Consider the following 11,987-nt stretch of genomic DNA (forward strand, 5'->3'; position numbering starts at 1 on the left):
TATTTGACACCAAACGAGGTTGTTAGTCTGTGGAAAAAGGCGCGAGATTTGGATTTTTACAAGAAGAATGCTAGGTCATTTTGGATTTTAATCAGGAATTTGATTAAAATTGTTTGAATTTTATAAAATAACAAACTTAAGGTTGTTACTATCATTATCATTATCATCAACACATTTATAATTACAACTAAAATAGTATTGGAATATCTAAGATGAGAGATGTCCCGGTGTCCCCGCAATGAACTGTGGGACGCAAAATTATCCCGTTTTCAGAAACCGCGCGATAATTTAAGTAGTAGTTCAGTGTTAGCATACAAGCAAAATATCCGCTTATTAAGCAAATAAACACTTAATCAGATGTCATATGTGAAAAGTGTGAATTTTGTGGTTCCCATAGTGGTGGCGTTGATATTAAACAGCATCTAAAGTCTAACAAACATAAAAATGCCAATCGTGCCCCGCCGCTTCGAGCTCTTCTTTGTCAAACTTTTTGAGTATACAAAAATGTTAATATTTAATGTTAAATTTGATGGATATGAATGTGTAAAAATGGACGGCTACGGAATTTTATAAATCAAGACGTATATAAAAATAACTAAACATTTTGGGTACCTATATTTTGAGATGCGTAGCTTTTAAGCCAACTCACTTTTTCTGAATAAATAACTATAAAAAAGTGATTTTTGTCATTGACTATCTGTTATTTGAACTAAATAAACCAATGTCCCGTTTTGAGTAAATAAAATACTAAGAGAATATTAAGCGCGTTTAACCAAATGACAGCCCCTGACAAAAAATATTGAAATAACTACATTGAAGTTGTTGCGCAAGTTTTTTGATCAGGTGATACATTTTCATGCTTAAAATTATACAGTATGGTACATTACGTTCGATTAATGTCAAAGGCACGTCTACTCCAATCACTGACACGCAGTCGTTGTATTTACCCAATCACAAATTGAACACTACTTTTGGAAGCATTTTAATTGGCCACTGCGAATAGCTTCCATTTGCCATTATCAGTAACTGATAAACCACTATCTGCAGCATTTATAACCACTTATCAGCTGTCGCTGCACTGTACCAATCATATAATTTATCTAGAACATTATTTTTGATCACATTGTGAATAGACAATGTCTACTCCTACTAAAATTACTTTTACTGCTGGAAGAAAAATGTGTGAATGTCCTATGTGTGCATTGAAGAGAGAGTTAGGAGGCTACGATCGTTCAACTACTGATGGAAGAGTTTATAACCTACCAGAATATGAAGCAAATGTAACACCATCAGCAATACAGAAACCAAATCAAAATGTGATCATAGTATCAAAATCTAACCTAAAGCCTAGTGATAACACCAAGGTTACGCCACAGGCAAATACTCAATCGCCAAACAGCTCCAATACAGTTAACACCCCAAAAATACCTGAATCCAAAGTACCGGAATCAAAAACTGTGTTACCAACAAATTTACCTCTAGAAAACCAGAAGCCAAATGATGTCACCAAAGTGACGTCAGAGGCAAATCCTCAGTCACCAAACAGCACCAGTACAGTTAACAGCTCAAAAATATCTGAATCCAAAGCACCGGAATCAAAAACTGTGTTACCAACAAATTTACCTCTAGAAAACCAGAAGCCAAATGATGTCACCAAAGTGACGTCAGAGGCAAATCCTCAGTCGCCAAACAGCTCCAATACAGTTAACAGCCGAAAAATACCTGAATCCAAAGTACCAGAATCAACAAATGTCTTGCCAACAGCTGTAAATCAAATAGAACAACAAACCAATGTTAAATCTGAGTTAAGACCCAGTACGGTTAACTCAGCAACGACAGAATCAAAAAATGAAATATTACAATCAAGGACATTCTCACAACTAAAAACAATAAATAGTCAGGAAGATAGAACGAACACAAGACCATTAAACAGACATGCAAAAACATACGAATTAGAGAACTTTGAGAAGAAATTATTGATAATTATCAACCAATATGAAATAATTGGGTACAAGGAACCTCGTTGGGGTACAGAAAACGATGTCATCGCTTTAACACACACGTTTACGAAATTCGGATTCGATATTGAATTACATGAAGATGAGACGGTGTCGGAAGTGTCCACTTTGCTGGGAACCTGTAAGTCTGATTTAATTACTTTATTAATTGCGCAGTGCAAAAAGCACTGTCGACGAATTGGCTTCAGCGTGTGACTCTCGTCCTGAGTGACCTGAGGCGATCGATCTCCGGCTGTGCACCAATGGAAGTTCTTCCTATATGTGCATTTAACATTCGTTCGAACGGCGAAAGAAAACATCGTGAGGAAACCGGCTTGCCTTAGACCCAAAAGGGCGACGGGGTTTGGCAGGCACAGGAGGAGTTTTATAAAGTTGAATAGTTTAAAAAGTAATAATATAGTATAACTACAGTGCCCAATGCTTTCTTAGATAAGTCGTCATTATGTGTACACTGAAACTTCGCTTTGTACTGTTTACATATATAATATTATATATATTAGTATATCTTACAGCTCCGCATATCGATATCATAAAGAAAGCCAAAACAGATTACACTGATAAACAAAATTACATTAAATGAAAAGGAAATTGGTAGTACTGTTAAATAAAGTCAAAGTATTCCCGCTTCTTAACATATTTCATCACATCCTTTTAAGGTGAAAAATATCAACATCTTGATAATTTGTGTTTTGCTTAGCTAAAACCCGAAACATTGGTGAATAACGCAGATAGTTCCTGTTCATACGACGCATATCAATTGTGAATATCTTGTCGCATTCGGGGTAGCAATTATTAATATTAACATTATTGCCATTTATTTCAAATACACTTAACACATTTATATTTCAATTTCATTCCTTTTATATAACTGTGTCCACCTTTTTGGCAAAGGTCTCCTCCAAATCCCGCCATTCCTGTCTGTACTGTGCCACTCTCTGCCATGTACCATAACGCCGAGATTTCTCGAGTATGAAATTATAATGATTTGTCAAGGCCATCATTAGTTTTGCGTAGCTTTGGTCTTCCTAGTTTTTCTCCCTAATACTCCGACAACGCGATTTCCTACAACGTAGATCGGGTATACCAAGTTATTGGTGGGATTTCTATCCCAGTTTTAGTAACTCAAAAGGTTTGGTTATCTTCAGGCGTCCTATTCCCGTTGTATCAAGAAGTTGGATAGTCTTCCGTATTCATGGTTATGTAGCCTGTATTTACGACTTTTCAATACCATAGAATGATGTATGATAGGGAATAAAGAATACATCTTTTAGAAGAACAACTTAGGTAGCAGATGTTACATTAAAAATAAATAAACTTAAGTGGAGATGGGTAAGAAGTACAGAAAAGTGGAGCAAGAAAGTACTGAACTGGGATAGACCAGATTAAAGAAAGACCAGGTGGTACATGGCAGAGAGTGGCACAGTACAGACAGGAATGGCGGGATTTGGAGGAGACCTTTGCCAAAAAGGTGGACACAGTTATATAAAAGGAATGAAATTGAAATATAAATGTGTTAAGTGTATTTGAAATAAATGGCAATAATGTTAATATTAATAATTGCTACCCCGAATGCGACAAGATATTCACAATTGATATGCGTCGTATGAACAGGAACTATCTGCGTTATTCACCAATGTTTCGGGTTTTAGCTAAGCAAAACACAAATTATCAAGATGTTGATATTTTTCACCTTAAAAGGATGTGATGAAATATGTTAAGAAGCGGGAATACTTTATTTAACAGTACCACCAATTTCCTTTTCATTTAATGTAATTTTGTTTATCAGTGTAATCTGTTTTGGCTTTCTTTATGATATCGATATGCGGAGCTGTAAGATTACAAATATATATAATATTATAGACGAATTATAGGACCACAAAAGTGTTGGGCTAATGATATAGTTAAGGTTTCTGGGGAGAAATGGATGGAGTTAGCTATGATCCAAATGGAAAGTTCAGGAGCCTTTACCCAAACTTAAAATAACTTTATTCATATAAGTACACTTATAAACGTCAGAAAAGATGTTAAATTAATTGTAATATTTACATTTACTACCAGTTCGCAAGTTAAGGGCGTAGAACGGGCAAGAAACTTTCCGCCACTCTCAAGGGGTCCATACTGCAGAACACAAAGATACGGAAATGATAATAATTAACGTAGACTAGTCTATAACAACAAAACTAACACCCGTTTGATATGTAGTTTTTCTGACAGTTTGGAATTTAAATGTCTTTATTTTTATTATGCTAAATTCATTACGATTTTGGCTTAGAATCTTACCAACAATGTAGATAGTGTGACGTCCTCACGTCGTTAAACTTGCCACATACATTTCAATTCTTGACTTTTACAACATTCGTACATAGAATTGCGGTGAATTTCATTGCATACCAGACTCGTAATCGTGGTTTGTTTCCCGGTCCCCACATCAACACCAAACAATAAACTCAGTTTTGTATAGGGCAGTCCGGACATACAACGACCACTAAATATGCATAAAGGAAGTATTAAGAATATATATAGCGCTAAATCACCTACTTTATGAGCAAACAAACACACAAACCCTCACTTTTACACAACACAGTATTAGTTATTACGTATTTCATTAATTTTTTCGTAAATATTGGAACTTTCTTGTATTCCATTTCTGGCTATATGTTTAGTTTAATTGATTTTGTTGTATTATATGATCTGTAGGATTACGATATAAATAATACTTTACCGTCTTAAACGCATGTAAACTATACATTTCTGTCCGAGCTCCAACTATTTTTCGGAGCTTCGTGCTAAATTAGTAATATAAATTTTCAGTCGACGATCGTAATTTCTCGGAATATGGTTGTGTGGCAATTGTAGTCCTTACTCATGGGATAAAGGGTGGCTATTTACACGCCAAGGACGGCCTTTACCACGAATACGTTCTATTAAATGCATTTAAAACGCAAGACAGACCTTCCTTGGTGACAAAACCAAAGCTCCTAATTATTCAGGTAAGGGAATTAGACGAGGTTTTAATCGATTATGAAAAACTTGACGTGTAATTTTATCGTGTATGTACATTTATTAAAGTTTACCACGTATATAATGCTATATATACAGTATATGTTAAAATATTTTCTAAAATATATAACAATGTTGTGCGCAGCAGCCGAGCAGTGTTGGCTGAGTGATCCCTGAGGTCGTAAGTTCGACCCCGGCTGTGCACCAATGGATTTTCTTTCTATGTGCTCATTTAATACTCGCTCGAACGGTGAAGGAAAACATCGTGAGGAAACCGGCTTGACGTAGACCCAAAAACGTCAACGGCGTGCGTTAGGCACAGAAGGCTGATCACCTACTTGCCTATTAACAAATGATCATGAAACAGATACAGAAATCTGAGGCCCAGACCTAAAAAGGTTGTAGCGCCAATGATTTTTTTTTAATATAACAATGTTGGTTTAGTTTAGTCTTTTGTAAATATTTTGATCTAATACTGATTAATGTTGTGTATTTTTTTTCTAAATGTAATGTTTTGTATGTGATTGACCGCATTGGAGTAATCTAGTAAGGGTAGATTATTATTATTACATGACATGGTGTCATGTACAAAAAAACTGTAATGGGCATTTTTAAAAACTAATTTAGTGGTATTAGGTTTCACTGACGTCATCGTAGGTTCGATCCTCGGCTCTAATGGACTTTCTTTCTATGTAGGCATTTAAATTAGGTCGAACTATGAAGGAAACATCGTCAGGAAACCGGCTTGCCTTAGACCCAAAAAGTCGACGGCGTGTGTCAGGCACATTAGGCGGATCACCTACTTGCCTCTTAGACGAAATATCATGAAACAGAAATCTAAAGCCCACTGATTTATTTTGTTATTATAACTTAAACACCAGGGCAATATTAAATTTAATAAAAAAAAATTTCAGGCTTGCCGTGGTGAACAGTCTGTTGAGGGTGTCAACGTTGGCACCCCAAGTACTACTAAAAGAGACGCGGCCTGCTTTGAACCATATCTATTACCATGTGAATCGGACATTTATGTCCTCCACAGTTCTTACGAGGGAAAACCTTCGCACAGGTAATTCGAATATGTCTGTTATAAAACGAAAAATTTATATATACCGGCTCGAAGGTCCATTTTATTTTTACTCGATAATTAACCACTCGCGTACAGCAATAGAATATATATATATATACAATATGCGAAATAATGCAATGAAACTGTCGAAGAGTGTGCCTACGTCTGGCTATACTCTTACGATTAATATAAATGCCACGCTTTTAAAACGAAGGAAGCCTAAGTGAGTAAAATGTACAGCCTTGGCTCGTACAACATCGATACCAACAAGCACTGCAGTGGATGTCATATCCTTAAACGCGCCAGTATCTGAGACCACTTAGGGTATTAGAACTACTGGTTGGCTTGGTTAGACTTATCAAGAATCTTCCTTTTAGGTCGAACTTTTTACCATTCTTACCCCATAAATGCAATTGTCGTACAATGGCTTGGCTTATCACGTCTGGCTGTGAAAAACAGGAGCTTTGTTAAGTCAATTTCTGCTTCACCACCTAGGTATGCCAGCTGTCGAAAAGGTATTTCAAAACCTTCTAGAAAAGAGCGTACCATTACGTACTTTAGGTGACGTTCACATCCGTAAGCCCTCAGCGTTGCTAATAAGCGTTAAGCCCTATGAGTTTATTTCTGTCTTCTTGTTTCTGTTAAATAAGTTTTGTTCCCCTAAATGAGCCAAAGCAACTGTTTATATTCGATTAATACGTGGTGCAACATAATAATCTAAATGTCGACAACGTGATCCCATTGTCCTTGAAAGTGTCCATGGTCGGTGGTATCGCTTAACATCAAGCGATACCACCGTTTGCCCCCTATAAAAACAATAGAAACACCGCATAGTTCACTTCTGTGTCGCGGTGTTCCTATAAAATTTAAATGAAAACGTATTTACAGGGACATATTAGACGGTTCTTGGCTAATTCAGACATTGTGTAAAAAGATAAATGAATTAGCGCCAACCCACGACTTGGCGAGTATAGTCACTGAGGTGAAGCAAGAAGTGGCAATCGACTTGTGCTTTGAAGAATATAACACGGAAACATTAGAAGTGGAGACGAACACACAAGTGCCTGTGGACACGTCAACGCTTATTCGGAAGTTATATTTTCGGAAATATGGTGATGCACCGATTTCTGGGATACCGACTACTCCTGATATGAAAGTGGAAAAATGTTCATGCTTTAAGGACTATTTCACATACATTAGGGCATGTTTGCGGTAAGTTTTTTTATACGGAAATCCTAATAATTATTACTTTGCGATATTCTCTATTTATGGTTGGGACGGCGCAGGGCTCGACTACCCTCAGTGGTGTGTATATTTCGTCAATCATGCATCGACCATCGTCCATGCAATTTGGATGTACTCACAACGTCAGTAACACTGATGGACGTTAGTATTAAAAAACTCAGTATTGAAGTCGGATGCGCAAACTCTGGTTGTCAGCCACCTACCTCAACTTTAACCTTCGTAACTCTTTACAGGTTGCATTTAAAACAAAATCCTGGTGATGCCATTACGGAGTACTTCATCACAGCATCAGAATCGTTGGAAAGCCGTTCGGATACGAGTGATAAAGAAAAAATTACGAAGGCTATTGTCAATTATTTAAGTTTGAACAGCAAACAAAGCTTATTCTACAAAAGTATTCATTTTAAAAATTAATTGTAGTAATGTAATGATTGATATTGTATCAGCATTTGATAGACTTGCTGATCACGACTGTCAATAATTGTAATTCGATCAATACTGGAAAAAAACTTGTGCCTGAAGTCGAAGCTCTGGTGCGTGGATTCTCGGACTGGGTTCGACTAAATCTAGTCCAATTAACTGTGTCATCTTGGGTATCTTATGGTTAGCCAAGAAGACACTAGTTTATGCGTGATTGTGTAAATTAGTTTAAATAGAAAATTATTCCTTGAACTAAATTAACTATCCGACTGTAGTAATGCCAAATGCACTCTCAGTAATTTGATCTCATAATTATTTTACCGATCAGGAACTTTGCCATCTTCTCGTCGAGTATTTGCTGTACTGTTTACACATAAATTTCCATCCATGTGGAACGGCATGCCTTAAACCCTAAAATTGTGGGTTGGTTGATCACCTACGTGCCTATCAGAACTGCTTACGCAATAAATTTATTTATAATTAATAATTTAACTACTTCGGTTATGTTTTCTTATGAATTCATTGGTCAGCTTACAGGAGTTTAAAGACTACCATAGCTAATACTAATTTACTAAGAGAAGACGAGAAAAAGATGAAGCAACATATAGAAATGTGTTTTTTATTTATTAACACTTCGTTGCATTACAATATAAAAATTGAACATAGTTAAATGAAAGAAGGCCAACTGGCGGACTTATCGCTTTCAAGCGATCTCATCCAGGATTATATTATAGGTTGTAGCGCTTTTTCTATTTTTCTCGAGACCCCACTAAATCCAAAAGAATCTTATATTTATTCAGTAACTCCACCCAGTAATTTATTTATTTTTCATATATTACTTCAGCCTAAAGCTTTTCTCGGTAAAAATGCAAATATTATGCTTTTGTTAGACATAATATCGCGAATGTTTTTAAAGTAGTTATTGATTGTATACAATAATACGAGTACCTACGAGTAGCTTTGTATGTTGCGCTTTAGAGAGCGCCCAAGTTGGAGAACGATGTTAGTACACAAGTATTGACAAATTTCCTTTTAATGAGCATGCTCGTTTTTTTATTTTTCATGACATTGAGACGCCTAAGACTAAAAAATTTATCAGTTTACAAAATACACTTTCAAGATCGCACATGTATATAAAAATAGATTTTAAAAAAAGGACACGATTATTTTAATGAACTTCAATGTGAATCACAATTATTTGGGACTTTTGGATTGCCAAGTGTAAATTTGTTAATCTTTCAAACAGCTCCAACTTTTGTTATCGTTCTTTATGACTTGTATAGTACCTTAAGTATGATGAAGGCGTATGGCTTTGGACCGCTTAAAAGTTAAAAAAAAAACTGATAATATTATGAATGATGTAAATGATAGTGTTAATTTAAAGGAGGCAAACAAAACCGAAAGAGCGGGTCTCGGGAGGAATTGCGCCCCGGCTCGCCCAGGATTATCGTAAATAAAAATATTACCGATGCATCCGGGGCGTATTTCGCGACACCTGCCATTCGCGAACTAATACAATTAATTAAATGTATATTGTTTTTATTTTTGGAAAAAATGTGATATAAAAAGTCCCTGGACAATATGGCAGTAGAGGGTTATAAATTAATAAAAGAAAAAAAAATGATATTGTGACTTTTAAGGTGGAGCCGTGATTCGACAAATTTACCAATAATACTCTGTGTTAAAAGAACTACGATTCAGTGGTATATTCTTTTCTCGCCCAGTAAGAACTAAGAGCGCCGCTATCATGGATACTGGTATTGTTAGTAAATATAAGGAATAATTTGAAGTCAGGCAGGCGCACTTAATAATTGAAGAAGTCGTAATAAAACAAACTAGTATCTAGAAAATACAGTTCTAAGCCTAAATGTGACAGAAACTTAGGAAGAAGTGGTACGTTTTGTTACCTGTACTATTAATATTATATCTTTTAAAATAACTGGCAATCAGAAGCGTTTGATAAAAAAAAAAAAACTTTACCATTGTAATTTATAATGCAAGGAATAAAAATAAACACATTTTATTGTATTTGGTTAAAATAGCTTTTACACATTAAGAAAACACTTTTGTAAACGGATTAAAGCTATGTATTATTATTAAAAACTTCCAATTATTTACATAATTTTAAGTCACCGTGACCACGCCACGCTGTGACGCAAAAAGTCGGAAAAAAATTAAAATTAAAAATTATGTAAATAATTATAAGTTTTTAATAATAATACATAGCTGCAATCCGTTTACAAAAGTGTTTTCATAAACACATTTTAGTTGGATTTTTATTAGATATTGGGAGATAATAAATGATTTATTGTACGCATCAAAATGGCGACGGTAGGAAAATTTTTGCCGCCAAACGCCGGCCAAGATAAGTAAGCGGTACTGTATACAGATATTAAAGATAAAATAGTATTATAACTTAACCGTCTTATTTATAAAAAGTTAAGTTAATTTTTAACTAGTCTGATATCAGTTCCTTTTTATCCCAGAATTATAACAGTTTGCTATAGACAAAACAGTACACTTTGTTCAATTAGACTGATTTAGTTTTTATGAATAAGTCTTGGTTAAAAGGTTGTATTGATAGTGAATTTTACTTTTTAATAACTTTAAGAGTCAACTTAGCTACTGCCAATTTAGTTGTTAACTGTTAAAGATTTTTGTATAGTATTAATAACAAAGTCTTTCATAATTTGAAAACTGTCATAAACATGTTTTTTTTATAAAATATTTAACGGTAAATTATGGTTGTTTGAGTGTCCTAATTTGTATATTATTGTACACTTTTTAAATGTGTTTATTTAAAAAAAAAATCTTCTTTAAACGAATCTTTGGGTATTGCGGCACAATAGACATTAGATTAGCTTATAAATTATAATTAGACTAGATTCGTAAACCTTTATTATTACAGTTTGTTTAGTAGGAAGGTGTCGCGGATTCGGATGTAACAATAAAAACTAAACTATATACAATGTTCCCGTCACACTTTGAAATCGAGATTAGTTTTTATATCTTTCGCGTATGTTAAGTTTGCTTATAACCATATCACCTTGTGTTTGTTGTTGTATGTTTCAGTGTTCTGAGCGTTGGCAAGCTTTTATAAACAAATAAATTTGAGACTCTCTTACTGTGGGATGTGAGTGCAAAGGCGCTGATGGGAGCGTGAAATGTAAATTTATTTTTATAATACAAATTGTTATCATACTCATATATGTCGTCAATTTTAATTGTAATGTCAGTGTAATAATTGATTAAATTTATATTATACTCGTGTCACTGTTTTTTTTTTATTAATATTTTGTTGTTTTCGGTTGGTTAGAGAATAGACCTGTATATTTTATAAACTTGAGTGATTTTTTTATTGAGCTTGGGTCACCCAAAAAAGGCAGTCATCGCAGCCCATGGACACAAATTTAGTGGGTGACCGGCCTTTGAGGGAAGAGTAAACACTTACTTTGAAAAGTTCGATGTTGTGTCTCACAGTGAATACCCCCACCGCTAGTTCGCAGATATTCTCTTGTGGAGCGGACTGTGGACTTCCTTCAACCCATCCAGGTGATGCTTATGAAATTTTAAATTGAAACTCTTATGGTGATGAAACGAGACAGAAGTGATCAATCCAAACAATTCTTAAGAACGTTTACCATAGTTTCTTTATTTATTTATTAAGAAGATTAACAGCACAATATAGAATATATATATATAACAATGTGAGCCAATTAAAAATCTTCACATATCGATTTTTTGCATTGACAAACCCTATCACCAAATTGATATTAGTATTATTGTTATGGCCGCTATTATTACTATTAATAATAATAACTAAAATAACCAATCCCTCTCCGAGCGGCTCGATCCTTTGGCGTTGCGTAGAGATGTGGGGTCACTCTGCATCTTCTACCGCATTTACCATGGAGAGTGTTCAGAGGAGTTGTTCGGATTAGTACCCGCAGCTGAGTTTCAGCATCGGACGTCGAGGCAAAACACAAAATTCCACCCGTATCACCTCGACGTCCGACGTTCTACGACTGAGCGTTTTTCAAGGCAATTTTTGCCGCGCACCACCGCTATGTGGAACCGGCTGCCCGCTGAGGTGTTTCCGAACCAATTCGACTTAGGGTCCTTCAAGAAAAGAGCGTACAAATTCTTAAAAGGCCGGCAGCGCACTCGCGAGCCCTCTGGCATTAAGAGTGTCCATGGGCGGCGGTATCACTTAACATCAGGTGAGCCTCCTGCCCGTC

General features: G+C 35.4%; 1 protein-coding gene across 2 annotated transcripts; it reads left to right on the forward strand.

Moving 5' to 3' along the window:
- The first annotated feature begins 1,079 nt into the window (after positions 1-1,079).
- Positions 1,080-10,978, forward strand: LOC123714345 (caspase b-like). Of its 2 annotated transcripts, XR_006754298.1 has the most exons (6): positions 1,080-2,139; positions 4,830-5,008; positions 5,933-6,084; positions 6,973-7,296; positions 7,563-9,642; positions 10,822-10,978. XR_006754298.1 is itself a non-coding variant. In XM_045668565.1 (5 exons), exons 1-5 carry the CDS (start codon positions 1,137-1,139, stop codon positions 7,741-7,743), a joined length of 1,839 nt encoding a protein of 612 aa, XP_045524521.1. In that variant the 5' UTR covers positions 1,080-1,136; the 3' UTR covers positions 7,744-9,727. The 2 variants fall into 2 exon arrangements, 1 of the variants encoding a protein (XP_045524521.1); XM_045668565.1 differs by lacking the exon at positions 10,822-10,978 and having other exon boundaries at positions 7,563-9,727.
- Positions 10,979-11,987: the final 1,009 nt, after the last annotated feature.

This window comes from Pieris brassicae, chromosome 9 (genome assembly GCF_905147105.1).
Source record: "Pieris brassicae chromosome 9, ilPieBrab1.1, whole genome shotgun sequence".
Classification (NCBI taxonomy): domain Eukaryota; kingdom Metazoa; phylum Arthropoda; class Insecta; order Lepidoptera; family Pieridae; genus Pieris; species Pieris brassicae.

Coding starts and splice junctions, on each gene's coding strand:
- LOC123714345 (XM_045668565.1), top strand. CDS start 1,137: ATGTCTACTCCTACTAAAATTACTTTTACTGCTGGAAGAAAAATGTGT. Junction 2,140..4,829: donor GTCCACTTTGCTGGGAACCT/GTAAGTCTGATT, acceptor ATAAATTTTCAG/TCGACGATCGTAATTTCTCG. Junction 5,009..5,932: donor CAAAGCTCCTAATTATTCAG/GTAAGGGAATTA, acceptor AAAAAATTTCAG/GCTTGCCGTGGTGAACAGTC.